The sequence below is a fragment of the Babylonia areolata genome, chromosome 25 (genome assembly GCF_041734735.1).
Source record: "Babylonia areolata isolate BAREFJ2019XMU chromosome 25, ASM4173473v1, whole genome shotgun sequence".
Lineage (NCBI taxonomy): Eukaryota > Metazoa > Mollusca > Gastropoda > Neogastropoda > Buccinidae > Babylonia > Babylonia areolata.
This window is the reverse complement of record NC_134900.1, coordinates 35,830,283-35,850,140: the sequence shown is the minus strand read 5'-3', so window position 1 is coordinate 35,850,140 and position 19,858 is coordinate 35,830,283. Positions and strand designations below refer to the sequence as shown.

Here is a 19,858-nt window from a genome sequence, read left to right as displayed (position 1 = left end):
AGCCAGGTGTGAAGAAAAAAAAAAGTTCTCATGGTCAAAAGTTTTCCCAAGAGAAGTTTTGCTGTGCACCATCCACAAACCCCGACCTGGTGTCCTTCCTTATATACTTGAAATTTCTGCAAATGTGAACACTGCTCCCTGCAAAGTCAACCAATGGAAACTGAGGATAGACAGCCTTGGCGGTGTCACCAATGAAAAATGATGACACAGAAAACAGCCAGTGCGGGAAGACTTAGCAAACAGCCAATGAGGGACGACTTTGCAGTGAGTGTTGCAGACAATTCAATTAAAAAAGCAGCACACGAGGACGGGTGGAGGTTTGGGTTTGTGGATGGCACACTGGAAACTTTTCTTACTTTTTTTTCTTTGCACTTTCCTAGATTTAAAACACATTTTCAGAAATATTGCTTTTTTTGGAAACATTGCATTTTTTTTTCTATTTTTATTTTATTTATTTTTTTTTTTTTACATGTGATGGTGGTGTATTTTGAACAATACAAGAAGAAATTAGAACACTTTTATTTATTAGAAAACATGGTAGACTTCATTGGAACATCAAACTTCAAAAGTTTTCACACAAAAAAACCGCATTATCTTTTTAGTTTGCTTTTTTTTTTCTTTCTCCACATTAATTGGTGCATTTTGAACATTTAAAGAACTTTGAAACAAGTTTTTCTTTAATAGAAAAAGTAAACTTCAGTTGGACATCAAACTTTAAAAGTTCTTAAAAAACTGCATTATCTTTTTTTTTTCCCAGACATTTTGAAAAAGAACATTTTTTTGGTTTTTACTTTGGAAGAGGAACTCGATATAATTAGTTCACGTGAATTGCGAGAGTGGGAAAATCTGTGACGGCACTTGGCCTCTCCCAATCCCACTGTAAAATTATGTTTAAAGTGAGGGCCAGTTATTGCCTCCCCTTTGGCACAACTCTTGTGACCAACTCCCAAAACCATCAACCCATTTCAGCTTGGTTTTGTGTCCTGGGGGTGGGAAATTTCCTCTATCCAGGTGTGAATTGGTACCTGACTTGACTTGGAGAAGATTAAAATGGAAGGAGAGGAGTGGTCCCAGCCTTGGAAGGAGCGAAATGGGCCCAGTCTTCATATGTCAGATCCCAGATACAGCAATAATGAAATTATGTCCCTTTGGTGATTAAAGGATACAGGAAATCTTAACCTTTTTAAACCTAACCCCACAATAAAATTACCAACTGGAACCCTTGTAGTCAGAGATAACCGAGCCATGTTACGGTGTCCACATCTACCTTTGACAATACTTGACAGCAGTCTGATCGCCAACCTATACAAGAGCAGTGACACCTATCCGCTACCTGTACACAAAATACCTGTCCAACAAGACAACAGTGGGCCTGAAGTAAACGCAGCCAGGTGTACACACTTATGATACAGGAGATTTTTTTTTTTTAACATGCACATGCCATCAGACTTGAAAGCTCATCCATAATGTCTTCTCTTCCAATCTGTTTATAGTCAGCAAGATCCAACAGCAGTTACAATGTTCTGAGACTAGAAAATTTATAACTGTTGCAAAGTCAGAAAGAAAATGACAAACTGCACCATGCTGCTTCTCCGAGACAGAACCACTTCTATCTTGCAGAGTTCATGATAATATATAAAGTCTCTTGAATTCATCCATCCAAAGATGTGAATATCTGATTAACAACAAATAATCTTTTAACAGTCAGTTGAAAAAAAACAAACCACCATGTACATTGCGTCAAATTTTCAGAAAAAGAGAGAAAATGTTCCAAGTTAACATGAAAAAACATTACTAAGAAAAAAAAAGAAGAGTGCATCACACTAACAAAAGCCTAATAAAAAACAAACAAAAAAACAAACAAACCAGGATAAATAAAGTGAAACCATGACGACAAAATATGCATCCATGTACCACCAAACGCCACCATTCACACAGCCCTCTAGCAGTACCATACAGTAACAGAAAAAGAGTCTACACCTTCCCGCAGTCGCCAGACACACAACCAACATCCTCCAAGCTGCGTGGCGCCCTCTATCACCGCCCGTTCTGCACATGGCCAGAGGGTGGGGTCAGCAGGTCGCGGTACTCATGCAGAGCGTCCTTCAAGGCGCGGGTGACGTGGGGGGAGGAGGAGGTGGTGCACTCCACCAGCGCTGGGTACAACGCGATCACCTGCTGCCACACTGCTGCCTCCACTGTAACACCATAAACAACACACACTGTACAACTCAGTTTACACAAAAAATTAAGTCACAATGCCGCCTCCACTGTCACACCACAAACGATACACACTGTACAACGTGCTGTTTACACAACATGACGAAAGACACTGTTACACCACAAATGACACTGCACAACGCACTGTTTACACAACATTGCAAAGACACACTGTCACACCACAAACGATACACACTGTACAATATGCTGTTTACACAACATGACAAAAGACACTGTACACCACAAATGACACACTGTACAACGCACTGTTTACACAACATTGCAAAGACACAGTCACACCACAAACAACACACACTGTACAACGTGCTGTTTACACGACATGGCAAAGTCACAATGCTGCCTCCACTGTCACACCGCAACAACCAACACCGTACAATGCACTCTTTGTGTATGGCGTAGATATAATTATGACGCAATGCAATGACGTCATCTGAAACAAATATTACGTGGCAGTGTGTGTGATTGTTGCTGAATGGCCAGTGTCTTTCTTAAATCCTCTGTGTGGATCGCATGGTTCACTGTACTGTGGGACTAGTGTTTGTGCGGACCACATAGTTCACTGTACTGTGAAACCAGTGTTGTGTGCTGTCACACCACAAACAACCAACACTGTACAACACACTGTTTACACAACATGGCAAAGCTTTAGTTTCTCAAGGAGGCACACGTTGCAGCTTTTGGTCAAATCCATTACGTGCTGATACATCTGGCAGATGTCTGACTAGCTGCATAACCCAACGGCCTTGAGTGCATGCATATACATGTGAACCTATCAGAGTTAATTTCTTCCACAGAATTTTCCCAGAGGACAAACCATAATACTACCGATTCATTTTCAGTGTGTGCTGCACACACCATTTCAGTTTATCGCCTCATCTGAATAATTAAAAAATCTCAGTTTAATTTTTCAGTCAAACTTAGAAGAGAGAGAGAGAGAGAGACGGGGATTTGAACCCTGACCCTTATGGATACTGTATTGGTAGATAAGCAGCTTAACCATTCTGTCTTCCTCAATGCACAGTAGAAACAAGGCAAAACAATCATGAAACAGCTGACCACACAGAACTGTATAATGGCAATAACGTCTAAAGCAGTAATAAATGTGGGCTGATCGAATACATTACAATATGAAGATACCAATCAAAACATAAACTTCAATAACATATAAGAAAAGCAACTTAAATGCTACAGATTAACAAAGTACATACTCATCACATTTGATCAACTGAAGTAAAGAAATCAAGTTTTATTTTCTCCCAACCTTGAACCGACTATTGATAAATGTTATCAACTTTTCTTGATGTCAGTTTTCTGTCTTCTGAGACAGAATCAACTATGTTGATATGGTTTCTACCAGTTCAATGATCAATTTGGGGGAAACCTAAACATTGTAAGAAAATCAACTTCCCCATTTATTTTCCACAAGAAACAAAATTACCCCCCCACCCCCACTCTTTCCACAATGCACCAACTTTCTGTGGAATAAAGAAAAAGATAAAAATAGTAAAAGAATGTTTGATCCTTTCATTTTCACTGCAGACAATGAGGAGGCATCTGTCCTCCCAGTTACATCCCTTCTTTTTTGAAACTCAAAACTATCCTGAGTTGCTTCCCTTGTTCCATTCATGGGAAGAAGTACCACCCCTGAGTTGCTTCCCTTGTTCCATTCATGGGAAGAAGTACCACCTATGAGTTCAATGATTAATCTTTTATATCTAATGTGCTGAATAAAACATACCACCCATTATGTGTTTTTCTTTCTTTTTCCAATAAAAAAAAAAAAAAATGCAGGGGAAACAAGGCGACTAAATGGTGACCAATCCTAAGGGTCTAACTGGACTGATACTAAATCTGGTTGGTACAGAAAGCCTTTAGCATTTTGTCAGCCAATCTGTGATTGGATCAAATATACCTGTGCAAAAAAAGTTCCAAACAATACAACAACCACCTCCAAAATGGAGTACTGTTGCCGATATGGCACAATAAGAACAGTCATGCATAAAAAAGCCCTCTCATACATGTATATGTGTGAACATGGTAGTCGTAGCCCACCAACGAATAAGAAGTGGATACAGCACTATATATTTCTGTTAGTGACAGAGCGAGGGCAACAAAGGGAGTCTGATACTGACCACAGTTGGAAGGAGCCTTCTTCAGGGACTGTAACAAGGTGGTGATCGCCTTCAGCACTGCTGTTATCTCCGCCAGACGGGGCCTGCAATCAATTACAGTCTTTATTATATACCATGTATATTATATATATTTATGCTATATATATATTTATGCTCTCTCTCTCTATATATATATTTATATGTGTGTGTGTGTGTGTGTGTGTGTATAGATACACAGACAGATATATTTATACACACACACACCAATATGTCACACTGCAGTCAGCATATGTATCTCACATTCCAGTCAATGTATATCGTAATATCGTACACTGCAGTCAGTATATGTGTAACACTGCAGTCACACACATGGTTACCATTGCAGTCAATGTATGTCACATGATAATCATTGCAACCAATGTATATGTGACACGGCAGTCAGTATATATTTCACACAGCAGTCATTATCACACAATGCAGTCAATGTCTATCACACATTGTGGTAGTCAGTATATCACGTATGGCAATAATTGTATATTACAATGCAGATGACCAGTTTCCACACACAATGTTATCACTGGAAACAGTTTTCCAGGGACATGACAGCCATCTATCTATCCACGCACAAGCCAAGCAGTGGTTGCCTCCCTTGGATCACAATGCTTGGCGCTGGTGACACTTGTCATGGGATCACTGCAGTTTGCAATGCCATCTACTTTATATAGTCAGGCTTGAGGAATTGAGGCAGAAGTGAACACACACTGTTTACATCAAACTACCTCTGTTTACAAGTTTGCACAAGCAGATAATCCTGAGTACATGACAGGGCAGGTTTGGATGGGGGTTGGGAGAGTGGGTGGGGGTGGGGAGACAGAATAAGTATGAATAAGAAAAAGATTATCTGCGTTGGCACTGGAGTAGTTTTTGGCATGCAGACTATCTAAAGACACACAAAATATGAAAACAAATGCTTGCTGAAATGAGTGAACTTCCACAGGGTGGAGAGTGTACTGGTTTCTGCAGGCATTCAGAAAATGGCTATCCAACATCCCAGACTTCCAAAGATTTCAGCTGCAAGTCTTTTCCTTCCACAAACTCTACACCATCTCTACTCTCCCTTCCTCCATCATTTGCGTTCTTTCTCCAGCCACTCTCAGTCCCTTCCTACACATTCCCTGTGAAGACCGAGTTAATTAGCATAAGCACTAATTAATCAGCAGGTGACCCACTGCGCCATGAAATAAAACCTGTTCAACCAATCATGAACTACATTACTCTCAGGTTCCGGTCCAGCTCCAAGACACACAATCTCACTGGCCAATCGTCACAGGACTTCCGCTGCTCTGAATCAGTCTTGTGTGTCCAGCCTCTGCATTCTCTACACTACCTAATATCCCTTTTTCATACGCTTCCTGGAAAAACTGGTAAAGTACCAAACTGGTACTTCACCATTTTCTCCTTCCTCCTGTCTCTCTGTACCGATTCACTCCCAGTCTTTAGAGACCTGAGAGGCTGGTGGCTGAGAACTTAATCCTGAGAAAAAACATTGTGATAGGTTACTGCACAGAATAATAATAGCAAAATTTAAAGCAGGGCCTCAAATAACCTGGAAAATGACATCAAGGCAGCTTGAAAACCGTACCACCAGCCGAGCTAATCAGCCCCGCACAGAGAGAGACAACCAGAAAATAGAATTACTGGGGGACAGACAGCACGGGCGCTGTGAGATGAGATGGGGTAATACAGTCTCCCAGGGAGGTCCACATTAAGGTGAGGGAGGAGGGGACGAGGCAGTCCCTCAGAAAATGGAGTTAACGGATGAAGGGACAGGTAGGGCACGACAGACTCCACAGGGAGTCCCTTTAGGCCCCACAGGGAGCACTTCACACAGCTGAGCCTGGGAGCTTCTCCCAAATGGAACTTGCAGACCACTATTACATTTCCTAACATCCTCCCCCACACCTACAAAAAAATACACACAAAATTACCACCGTAAAAAAAGCACAAAAAACAAATGACTAAGAAGCCCCCAAACCCTGTTATTCTTCTAAAAATGCTGACACGCCCACCAACAGAAAAGATAGCAGAGGGGGGAAGGGGAGGGAGAAAGAAACAGAGAGGAGACAGAGAGGGAGAGAAAGAAAAGACAGAGAGAAACAGAGATCAGAGAGAGAGAGAGAGAGAGAGAGGGGAGGGGGGGGGGGGGGGGGTTAATGCCTGAAAGAAGCCTACTGCTTCTAACACAATAGACAATAATCACAACAGACAATAATCAGAATTTGCTGGGCACTGTGAGTGATGTCCCCAGAGAGAAACAAAGAACATCTTGAAGTAGTCACTGGATGCATTCTGTATGGAATATTTCATGAGTACTTTGCCAAATGTTCAAAAAGAAGCTGGGACATCTCTCTTTGTTGATGACAAAAATACGAAACATACACATGTTTGGGCCCTTTTCCTTAGCAAAGGGACATAACCCATATTACAAGATTCAAGTGTCTGATTTCCCTCCAAAAGAAGTCTTCTTTAATTGTAAAATAAATACACTTGCAGACAGAAAAAAGAAGAAGTAGAAAAAACAACAAAACAAACTGTGGCACTACATTGTGGTCATGCTCTCTGTTTACTTGGTGACAACAGTGTGAATTTCACACAGAGAAATATATGTCCTTGGTGACAACAGTGTGAATTTCACACAGAGAAATATATGTCCTTGGTGACAACAGTGTGAATTTCACACAGAGAAATATATGTCCTTGGTGACAACAGAGTGAATTTCACACAGAGAAATATATGTCCTTGGTGACAACAGTGTGAATTTCACACAGAGAAATATATGTCCTTGGTGACAACAGTGTGAATTTCACACAGAGAAATATATGTCCTTGGTGACAACAGTGTGAATTTCACACAGAGAAATATATGTCCTTGGTGACAACAGTGTGAATTTCACACAGAGAAATATATGTCCTTGGTGACAGTGTGAATTTCACACAGAGAAATATATGTCCTTGGTGACAACAGCGTGAATTTCACACAGAGAAATATATGTCCTTGGTGACAGCAGCGTGAATTTCACACAGAGAAATATAAGTCCTTGGTGACAGCAGCGTGAATTTCACACAGAGAAAACCATTTCCTTAGTGAGAGCAGCCTGAATTTCTCACAAAGAAATCTGTTGTGACAAAAAAATGTAATGCAAGACAATGAAACAGTGTTTCAAAGGATCCCTGCTTGGTCAACATCAGAGTGTAAAGCGCCTGGCGAACTAAACATCATCATCAAAGTCAAATCTTGGAAACTTGCCAATGTGGGTTTATTCACAAGTTCATGTTATAAAAAAAACAACAACAAAAAAACAAACAAACGAAGAAAAAAAAAACACAAAAACAAACAAAAAAAAATTTTCATGTCAACTTTTTAAACTGAATTTAACACCCCTCTTTCTATTTCTCTCTGTGCCTATTGTTACAGTGAAAGAAATGCAGTGTAACACTAGCTGTTAAAAATTTTGTGTTTTGTTAAACCAGTACCATCTTGCATGGCACTTTCTTTGAAATATAACCACACCATTTTCCTACAGAATCCATCAATGTAATTATACCACATCAGACTGTGCAGGGAAATATATTCCGATTCACTCCCTCCCACCAAAAATTACTTTCTTGGCCATGGTTTCAGTTCATCTGTGGAGAGAACAGCTGGATCCCATTATCGTCAGCAGGGAGGATAGTAGGTGGTGTGTCAGCATGTGGTGAACAGGCAACTACACTCAGTCTTGTTTATTATATCTTGTGGCGATTTAATTGACAGAAAAAAAATGGAACGGAGACTAAGAGTGAAATGGCTGTCATATCTATGTTAACTGAAAATATTAAGTTTACTTATATAGCACCTAATCAAATGATTTTGCTCAAAGTACTTTACAATTACAATAGTTCTGATAAGAAAATAAATGTGTGTGTATTATATATATATATATATATATATATATATATACATACATACATATATATATGTGTGTGTGTGTGTGTGTTCACACTATATTTTGCATTGCTTCTTGAAATAAAATGTTTAAAGCAAGTGAAACGTTGAGGGGGGGGGGAGGGGGGGGAATCATTTGTCCCCCACCCACCCCCTGAAAACTGAGTCAAAGTGCCTACATGGTGGGAGTAAGAATGGTAATACACGTAAAAGCCCATTCATATATACGAGTGAAGAAGAAGAATCCCCCCCCTCCCCTTCATTTTGCCTCAGATCCACAAGTTGTGTCTGCCTGTTCACCTTATGAATCAGACAAAGGCCACAAGTGTAGCTGCTTGGGATGTCTGCATTTTAGTTTAATATTGCCTGCAACTGATAACCTTCCTTGTTCAGACTTCTGGTTCACATACAGGGATTGATAATGCAATGTGGTTCTGTGTTACATATTGCCAATGTCACAAAACACAACAAATGAAATAAAGTATTTGACACCACCCCCCCACCACCCCCAAAAAAAACCCAACTGAAGTGGCTCTACAGAAGTGCAGATTCTTCTCTGGCATGGGACCTTATGGTGACTGAACACTGACAATTCCTATGGATTGCTGGTACACAGACAGCCCTGGTTATAACTGTGTGGAGTCAACACAACAAAGTGATGGGGGAAAGGGTGGGAGGGGTAATTCAACAGTAACAGAGCAGAAAATTGGCCAGCAAATGCCAAAAACAAAAGAGAAGAAAAACTATCTGGGTATGACTGTGTAAGGAGAAAAAGAAGCGATGTGTGTCAGAGGGCTGTGTTCTACAATAACAGAGAAGAGGAAGGTGGCAGAATGGTTATGATGCTTATCTGCCAATGCGGTGTATGTAAGGGCATGGGATCGAATCCCAGTCTAGCCCTTTCTCCCACGTTTGAGAGAAAATCAGAGTCTGGTCATTCGGATGGGATGACAGAAGTCCCATATACAGCACCCACTGGCACAGTGTTGTCCTCTGGCAACGTTCTGTAGAAGAAATCCACTCTGACAGCTACACAAACATCTGTGTGTGCACTCAAGGCCTGACTAGTACAATAGGTCAGGCATCTGCCTAGCAGATTTGGTGTAGCATATATGGATTTGTCCGAACACAGTCACACCTCTGAGAAACTGAATGGAACAGAGAAAGGGGCAGCAAAAGACAAAAAAACAAACAAGAACAACAACCCCAAGAATCACTGACCTAGGCAAGGGGCATTTCCCGGACAGCCTCTCATCATCCACGTATTTCTTCACCACCTCCTGACAGCGCTGCAGAAGGGAGAGCACTGCCACCTTAGTGACGGCCCCTTCCTCGCTCTTCTTGCTGACGAAGGAGAACTGTAGCAGAGTCTCAAAGCAGGTCTTGGCAAAATCCTCACGCAGCTTGCGACTGGAATCCGTGTCTGAAGCACACAGAAGGCAAGGATAACAATAACACTGTGCATGTGTGTGTGTGTGTGTGTGTGTGTGAGCATGCGTCTGAGTTTGTGAGTGTGTGTATAAACATATATTTGTTTACCAGAAATGCCAATTTCGTAACAATAACGATACCAAATATCTGCAAACAACATAGTTACCCTCAACTGCAAGCAGTCATGTGCCTTGTAGTACATGTGCCAAATCAGTCGTTTGTTTGTAACTAACACAAGGATATCTTTCCCTGTCAGTGGTGCTGCAGAAGAAAGCTGTATGAATTCACAGAAACACTGGCTCTCCTCTCTCATTTACAGATGATACACAAGAAAGACAAGGACACTACTTTAACCCATTCAACTCTAGGGAGTTTACAGCCTCGGCAGGCTTCCATGCTGTATTCATGTGGGGGAAAAAAAAACACACAAAAAAACCCCGCAAAAAATATACTGTTTTCTCCCCAAATTATGCAGGGACACATCCGGAAATACTGTAGAGATTGGTTCCCTTTCCTTGTGCTTTATGCATTTGTAGGAATGTGAAAACTAGTTTTAATGAGATGAATTTTGACGCTAGAGCAATGCTTGGGTGCTGGGCTCAATGAGTTAATGTTCATTTCACATAAATACGCTACGATCAGTCTATCCGTACTGACAAAACAGAAAACAGAACAGCATTTTAACCCATAAACACACTAAGATCAGTCTAACCATGCTGACAAAACAGAAAACAGAACAGCATTTTAACCCCTTGACCGCTGAACCTTGATGAAACAAGATCAGTGTGACGAGTTTGAAAGGCAGGCACAACTTTTTGTGTGGCTTTTCTCATCAAAGTGATGTAATCCCCAGAGAAACAAGTCCAAAATGCATAATGGTGACTGTCATTTATTTTGTTGCATTTGTTATAATGTCATAAAAAGAGGGGGGGGAAAAGTGACTGACATTCTCATCTATTCTCTATCTCATCCCAGTGAAGGGACAGCTATTCACTGACTCCTCTTTAGCAGTCAAGGGTTAACCAACATACCAACCTACTGGTTACAGAATCATGTCATACGGAATATGGCTGCCTACATGGCGGAGTAAAAATAGTCATACATGTAAAAGCCCACTTGTGTATCCTACATACTAGTTAATGTGGGAGTTGTAGCCCACAAACAAAGAAGAAGAAACCCATCTCTGATTCACTCACATCCATTATACAACTATCAAAACTTGTTTAGTCATTAATCTGACTGTGTGTGAAATCCTAGCTCTTCTTCACCAAGGCAAGTGTATCACTACAGAGCAGTTGAAAATGTGTTTTTATTTGTCTGCATACACACACCCACACAGAGCCATGAATAAAGGGGACTTTACTTTTGCAGAATTCCACCAGGAGACAATTCTCTCCATGCCATGACTTCTTTCCCTTGTGTTAACATTCTGCACACAGCGCCTCATTCCAATCACGTGAATGAGGTAGTGTTTCCTGATTTATTCATTTCATGTGCAACATGAATGTGTTACTTTACTGTGTTGAATATTCTGAAGGTCAACTTCTAACTGATGATCGTAAGGATCATATCACTGCACTGCGCTTCAGTGTCAAGAGAAGTATCTGCATGAAATTCATGCTGCTCTCTGCGGGAAAAAACATACATCGCCAAACAGCAGTATCAGACACACTCACATTTTCCCCTGTCTGTATATTTATGCATGTGAGAGAGAGAGAGAGAGAGAGAGAGAGAGAGTGTGATCAATATAATTTTGCCACAGACTATTCTCTAGGCACCAGTTTTTGTGTGCATAATTTTCTTCATCTTTTTATTTTTCATATGCACAAAGCAGTAAAAGAAAAAAAAAAGAAAGAAAAAAAAGAAGAGGTATGTTAATGTCTGACTACCACCATCAGAACGGCAATGGAGGCAACTGCCGTCATGACTATCTGGGCCAAAACTTGGGCTTGATATCCTACAAGAGGACGACACGTCAAAGTTACTAGCTTTCAGTTATATTGGAGTATCCTGCCAAAGTAACTTCTCCCCTCTCTGAGGAATAGCATTACTAATCAACAAAGGTGGTACAAAAAAACAACAAAAAACCCCCTAACAAACAAAAAAAAAGAGGAATATCTTCACTGACAAAGGTGGTAAAAAAAAATGAAGGTTTTACAACATGAACACCAATAAAGGTGTTTACAAAAAAAGAAAAAAAAAGAAAAAAAGAAGAAGAAAAAAAAAGAAAGGTAGTACACAACTGACAGAGGTGAAAAAAAAAAAGAAAAAAAAAAAAAAAGGTAGTGCAACATGACTGGCTCACAAAGCTGTTAAAAACAAAACAAAAACAAAACAAAACAGAATAGTAGCACATGATTGATCAACAAAGGTACAAAGAAGACAGAGAGGGAAAATTAAAAAAAAAAAAAAAAAGCCCCACCCCCTCCCCCGCGCAGAACACACACACACAAAAAGAGGAGAAGGAAGAACAAGGTAGCATAGCAGAGCATGACTGACCGACGAAGGTGTCTGACATGGCGGAGTGGATGGATCCCCTGTTGAGCAGCTCCATCACCTTCACCACAAAGCTGGCCGGCACCGTGCCGGCATAGGGCAGGATCTCATCACGGATCAGGTGCACCATCTGAAACACACCATCACCATGACCATGTTGACCACGGAGTGTGGCTGCCTATATGGTGGGTAAATAAACAAAACAGTCCTACACAAATGTTGCATGTCTGTATATGTGTGTGTGTGTGACTGAAACCTGACTGAATAACACAGGAAACGAATGATGAGCGCCCAAATGGCAGTTCTACCCAGGCTGGCAGCCTGTTGTGCAAATGACTCTGTGTTTGTAAAGTGCTTAGAGTTCAGTCTCTGACCGAGGATAGGCGCTATGTAAGTATCCATATCATTTATCATTACCATCACAAAACAGGAACAGTGCAATTTAACCTCTTGAGTGACCATGGATGAAAATTTCCTGTCCCCTTCATGACAAAAAAGTGTTCCAGGAAGGCGATCTCTGCATCTGTAGGAATTTGCCTATCGCAAAATCACAAAATTCATGTGAAATTGTCATAATTCTGAAAAGTATAGGTCATATACATACATATTTTACATTTTAGAATTAAGTATCATTATCACCCTCTATGACAAAAAATCCCTTGGCAAATAGTTGTCACTGACAGAACTTTCTTCCGAGTGCTGAACTTGTACTGGGCAGGCTGTGAACTAAGATTTCCATGTGTACCCCCCACCCTTCTTCCCAATGTTGGGTTTCTTGCTGTCCACAAATGCTGTTGTTCTGGTGGTGTCTGTGTGGTGTTACACAGATCTCCTTCCCCTACTGTCCTGGGGCAGTTAGGCCTGTTGGTCATTTCACCCATGGTGGGTGTCCCTGTTAACCCTAAAGGAAACTGGACACACACTCATCTGTTGTGTAACTCATCACTGAATATGCCTCTGGAAAATAAAATGTTCTTGTAAATCTAAAATAAAGAGAGAAAGTCAAAGTCAAAAATGTTCTGTCAGGCCTCTTGTCCATAACAAGCCCATATTAAGCAGAAACTGACAAGAGGCAGAGAATAAAAAATGGAGACATAATTTTTTTGCACTCCATTTCAACTGTTATACCTAAGATCTCTTACATGATAACAACCATTCAAATTATGTTCTGTCAGGCCTCTTGTCCATAACAAGCCCATATTAAGCAGAAACTGACAAGAGGCAGAGAATAAAAAATGGAGACATAATTTTTTTGCACTCCATTTCAACTGTTATACCTAAGATCTCTTACATGATAACAACCATTCAAATTGTAAAATTGTTTCTAATATTGTCAATAATCATGACTGTGTATATATATATATATCTATTTTATCTGTTTATTATTGACAATCCCTGAAACCCTCTGCAAAGCTCAGCCAACTTTCATTTAAAAAAAAAAATCTTGCCATAGTGGTAATCACTAATTGCTGTCACTTGGGGAAAGAAAAAGGAGGCCCACAATCAAACAAATGGAACCCCCCCCACCCCCCTCCCCATACTTGTGTCATGCACACACAGTAAACAAGGACATTACATCAACAATACAATTCAAACTAATTTCTCCGAAAGGGCAAAAGACGTTTGTTTTCAACAACAACTGATTGTGTCGACCTGCCCTCAAGGACACCCACCTTGCAATCGATGGCCTCGTCTCTGGTGAAGTCTTCCATGGACAGCGTGGGGGGTGAGGGGCTGAAACAGAAAAGGTCCCCACATCTTGAAACAATTGCACCAAACACAAAACTAATCCATGACATTTATAATACCTCACCCACAGAAAAACTTAAGTGCCATTTTTTCTTGTTTTCTTCACTAAGTGTGCGATTTCTTTGAGTGCCATCAAATCCAAATATGGTTTCAGGCAACAGCAGTAATTTGTCTCAAATAGGATTTTGTCCGTCTTACTGTCACTTCTGGTATAAAATTTTGTAAAAACACATGTCTGCAATATAGGAGTAGTTTCAGCATGATTACACACACACACACACACACAATGATTAGCCATTTTATGTTTATACCATTACAGCAGTGACACCAACCGCAGTGACACAGATAAGGCGTCTAGGGCATAAGAGAGAGACAGAGAGACAGAGAGAGAGAGAGAGAGAGAGAGAGACAGAGACACACACACACACACACACAGAACTCAGAAAGATTTTTATTCAAGGATTAAGATTTTAGGCGTGGCCAATTCTTTCAATATGTTTGAAAGACAGGGGAGAAAGAAAAAATTTGTGGAAAGACAGATATGAAGAACAGAGAGAGAGAGAGAGAGAGAGAGAGAGAGAGAGAGAGAGAGAGAGAGAAATAGGTGTGCTGACATCTGCATAGACACAGAGAGAGACCGAGACAGAGACAGAGAGAGAAATAGGTGTTTACATCTGCGTACACACACAGAGAAATAGATGTGTTGACATCTGCAGAGAGAGAGAGAGAGAGAGAGAGAGAGAGAGAGAGAGAGAGAGAAAAATAGGTGTGTTATCTGCATAGACAGACAGACAGAGAGAGAAGCACGCAATTGTCCCAGGCAGGCAGAAAGCAGGGGAGACAAATCAGCAGACTCACTGTTTGGTGAAGAGGAAGTCCTCCAACAGCAGACCCAGTTCATGCCACATGCCTTCAAACTCTGACACTGCAACCACACCACCACCATCATGTCATGACCCCCCACACCATGTTTCTTCACCTGGGCACTTTTCACTGACCCACCACACCATGAATCTCCACCAGGACACTTTTCACTGACCCCAATACCACAATTCTGGACACTTTTCAATGACCCACCACACCATGATTGTTCATCTGGGCACTTTTCATTGACTCCCACACCATAATTCTGGGCGCTTTTCACTGACCCCCACACCATAATTCTGGACACTTTTCATTGACTCCCTCACCATAATTCTGGACACTTTTCACCGACACCCACACCATGATTCTTTATCTGGGCACTTTTCACTGACCCCCCACACCATGATTCTTTATCTGGGCACTTTTCACTGACCCCCCACACCATGATTCTTTATCTGGGCACTTTTCACTGACCCCAAACACCACAATTCTGGACACCTCACCAACCCCCCCACACCCCCTGCACCTCATGATTGTTCATCTGGACACTTTTACCCCCACACCATGATTCTTTATAGACACTTTTCACTGACCCCCACACCAACAATTCTTCATCTGGACACTTTCACAGCCTTGTAAGCGCTAAATGCTTGGTTTACATCAGAATCTGACATAAGCTTACAGCTGGGTCAATAGCAAAGAGCTATGTCACCAACGATTTCTCCACTGCAATGGGAATTCATTTCAAGCTTGGTTTTTTCTTAAGGATATAACTCTCAGACTAGGAGGCAAGACTGCACTGGCTTTCAGTGCCGCAGCCTTGGAGGCCAATTGGCCTTTGGGGACCATCTCAATGCCAACTGTCCTCAAACCCTCTCGACCAAGAGAGTGGGGATGGAACTGGAGCAAGACACCATCCACAATAATCAAATTCTAGCCCAGTTAGTTGGGACAACAGTTGCCTTATCTGCCGTTTTGATATTCATAGTTGGACATTACTATCATACATATATGATGGTGTACCATCTAATCATAATAATGCAGATCTAATTATGCACAGCTACATTTCGGATCGCTATGATTTCAAAATGGGAAGGACATGCTGCAGGCTCATGGAGCGCATCCTTAAAAGATCTAAACCATTCCACTACAGACACATAGAATGAGGGAAAACTTTATTGGAGCTTCAGTCTGATGTTAGTTAAGATCGTCTACTCCAAAGGAACTGTTTCAAACTGTTACATTAAATGATCATACAATGGTTTGCGACACACAAACACACATAACTACATTCCTTTTTCACAGATTCACCTTAATAATCACAATACATTATCCTGCCAAAAAATTGTCACATTTCATGAATCATAACTCTGAAGCCAAAAGACTGATCACGTGACAGAATCTTCTCCATCCTTTCATTCCTTATTAATCATAAACAAGAAAACCTCTCAGCCTCTTATTTAATTCTTGGCCACAAATTGCTGCAGCGCCCACGCAAGGAAATGAAGAATTATGTAACAGTGATCCATATTCATGGAATTATCACTGATAAAAGAGGAAACAGATGAAGACTGGGGGATGTTTTAATGACCTGCTGAGAAGAGAACAAAAAATTGATTGAAAATGTGTGCAAATTGCAAGGAAGCTATTTCCAGTTATGGCTGCCTGAATTACAACCTGACATTCTTGTCGCTTTTAATTCCCTCCCCTGAACATGCTCTGCCCATCTCTTCAGAGCCAAGGAGAAACATCGTCCTCTTATGTCACTTTCAGAGAGTACACAACCACCCCCACACACAAACCCATTCCCAGACCAAGGAACCGGTCAGAAAAGACAATTTGATGAATCCCTTTTAGTATCAATTATCATTTGTCAAAACTTTCACTGGTCAACAACGGATAAGACTGTAAAAGTAATATATAATATCTGACTATTTTATTCCATTTCAAAACTTTGTTTCCATGATAATCAGTGTTCAGTTTTTCATTTCAAATTCATTCAGTTTTGGCAGCATGCAGTTGCTAGTTAATGAAATTATGACATGTGCGGTCAGCTCTCTGTGGGCCCACTCGTCACTGACATGCACTATAGTCTGATTGGTCATAAATTTCAGTTTCAGTTTCAAGAACATGTGTGGACTTATCTATGCCACACTACATCTGCTAATAAAAAGAACAAATATAACCCCTGCCCCCAAAAAGAGCAGATGCGTGACCGACGCATAAACCCAATTCCCTGGTCAGAACTTCTAAGGTTTGTATACAGCATTAATAATTTAACATAAAATGAAAAACAAATAGACTAAATGAACAAGTAAATTATAAACATATGGCAAAATGAAACCTATGTAGAAGACAAATGACTGAAATGAAATAACAAAAACTGAGGCAGAGTTCAGCGAATTTGTATGCAGACACACGTGTGTGTACTCACATAAGCGTACAAATTACAAATGCACACACACAACAACAATTCCCAGCCAAAAGCCGCAACCCTGAAGACAAAGGACAGAGCCCACTTACCATGTTTGCGAGCCACAGGCAGCCCCACGGTCAGCACGGCGTGGAAGGCGGTCACTGCCTCCTGCCAGGTGGAGGACGAGGGGCAGTCGTACTTCAGGCCCAATGGCAGCCTAAGCATCTGGTCAACACATCCACATATTGCCTCATCAATCTACGTCGAAACTCTTGAGCCATCAAATCATCAATAGTGAAAAAACAGACACACACACATACACCCCCCTCCACCCCCCAAAAAAAAACCAAAACAAAACAAAACAAAAACAAACCCAAACAAACAAAAAAAACAACAACACACACACACAAACAACAACAACACACAAAAAAACAAACCAAAACAACAACGGCAATATCCACATTTTTTCGTCTAAAAACGGAATGATTAATGTTCACAACAAGGCTTGGACGTTCACTCCGCCAATCACATAGGAGTTGCGGGGAAGAAATGTGGACATTGCCACAACAACATACAAACAAATCACTAACAAAGCACACACACACCACCACCACAACCCACCAAAAAATCAGCATACTGATGTTGGTCGTCAAGTGGAAGAAGAAGAACCGAACTTCAATGAAATACGTGATGGAAGTCTTTCCATTCACGTCAAGATAAAAATAAGAGCGGAAGGCGCCAGAAAACAAATTATACCTCTCTGGTAAGAACACTACACTGTGACGGTCATTGAAACGCTCTCCTGGTGAACAGACTGGAGGGATGAATACTGTATAATTATATGCTGTATGCTGTTAGCCTCACCTGGTTTCATTGCAAGACAGCAGTGCGCACTTCTGAACTCCAATCCGCCATCCTCCCCTCCCCCCAAAAGTTTTTGAAATTTTTTTTTTATCATGCTACCACCACACGACGTATTTTCCCAGCAAAAGTTTCATGTTCAATATGTCCAACACAACACATTAAGTCAACAGCCTACACACTCTATAGCTATAAAAATCGGAATAGAAAAATTATGTGAATCCTTTCCACATGGCGGAACATGGTGGCACGTTCACAATGTTCGCTCATCTTGTCACGTGCTATCCAGCTGACCAACTCAGCCACTGCCCACTTTCGATAAGTTGAACCAATCACAAAAGAGATTATGGTTCACCTTAACCAATCAGATAAACACTAATTGACACACTGTGTTTGAGGAGGCGTGGGAATGAAACATCACAAAGGTTTGTCGCGAAGAAACTGCACATGTGCAGGCGTTGAAAACGTTAGGGCCTAAAGCTGCAACCGTGACCTGCCGTGTGTGGATTTTTTTTTTCCATTTTTATTTTTTTACGTTTTTACCGGTGAGTATCTTTTTCATTGACGAAATCATTGTTATTTGCAAGGACATAAATGATCAAAAAGAGTTTGCAAAATCTCACTCAGTTCGAAGCCTCTTTGTGTCCATCCACTTTCATGCTCACAGTGGTCTGTTTCTGTTACAAACTTTTTTTTCTTTTCTGTTTTCAAATAGTTCAAAATCGATTATCTATACTACTACTACAACTATTGCCACCAAACAGGACTATTCCCTCCCACATTATTTTACAGTACTTCTTATAACAGATGTTACAGATCTTGTAGTTCAAGTTCAGGTTCCGAATTCTTAGCTTTTTATTATGCCCTTTCTCATTCGTGTGTCTCTTGGTTCTGCACATTTTACAAGGAAATTTACTGAGTTGTCATGGCACTTTAGGGATCGACATGAAATAAGCATGAACTGGTTGGTTCTACGCAAATTCTATTTGTAAGTCTGTTTTGTGTTCCCTAATATTTATTCTTCTATACAGTGTTGGTATTTTTAGACATTATCACGAGCTCTAGAGTGAACCGGGTGCCATTTGAACTGACAAAATGGTTGTTAGTGGTGTCAGCACTGTGAAAAACAACAACAACAACAACTACAATAACCTACAATAACAAAAAAAAAAGAAAAAAGAAAAAAAAAAGAAAAAAGAAAAAAAAAAAGAAACCAAACAAAAAACCCCCAAAACAAAACAAAACAAAATACAAAACCAAAAAAACAACAACAAAAAACCGGATAAGGTCCCCACGTATCATTTTGTACTTCAAAGATGGCAATTTTAATTCCATTAATCGGTCACCAAATTCCTGATCGGTTTCGATACTTCCTTAGATACTTCCTACTTTTGCATTCTCACGTTTATTTATTTTGAAAAAAAGGGCTTTTTAGAATACAATGCTTTATCTAAGACTTGCGTAAAATGAACCCAAATGGATACGACAGGGGGGTGGGGGGTGGGGTGGGTGGGGTGATGGGGGGGGGGGGGGGAGGGAAGCTCGTAGGTATATGTGAGAGGAAGAAGGGGCGGGGGTTGGGGGGGGGGGGGTCACTAAAGGAAATCCTTCCCAGGAGTTTAGTCAAAACAGGAAAGAGGTCACCAAACCAAGGTAAGCTCATATTGTACAGCTGCTTTGAAATTTGGACGAATATATATTTGGG

At 40.8% G+C, this 19,858-nt stretch overlaps 1 protein-coding gene across 1 annotated transcript in view; it reads right to left on the bottom strand.

Moving 5' to 3' along the window:
- Positions 1–86: 86 nt before the first annotated feature.
- The window catches only part of LOC143299590 (protein MON2 homolog), a 66,773-nt gene continuing 47,001 nt past the window's right edge, over positions 87–19,858 (bottom strand). Inside the window, exons 12-18 of the mRNA XM_076612877.1 lie at positions 17,400–17,517; positions 14,871–14,937; positions 13,937–13,997; positions 12,267–12,393; positions 9,558–9,759; positions 4,374–4,456; positions 87–2,198 (exon numbers count right to left, since the gene is read on the bottom strand). Of these exons, the coding sequence (XP_076468992.1) occupies positions 2,038–2,198; positions 4,374–4,456; positions 9,558–9,759; positions 12,267–12,393; positions 13,937–13,997; positions 14,871–14,937; positions 17,400–17,517 (819 nt within the window). The 3' untranslated portion in view covers positions 87–2,037. The remainder of the gene's footprint in view (positions 2,199–4,373; positions 4,457–9,557; positions 9,760–12,266; positions 12,394–13,936; positions 13,998–14,870; positions 14,938–17,399; positions 17,518–19,858) is intronic.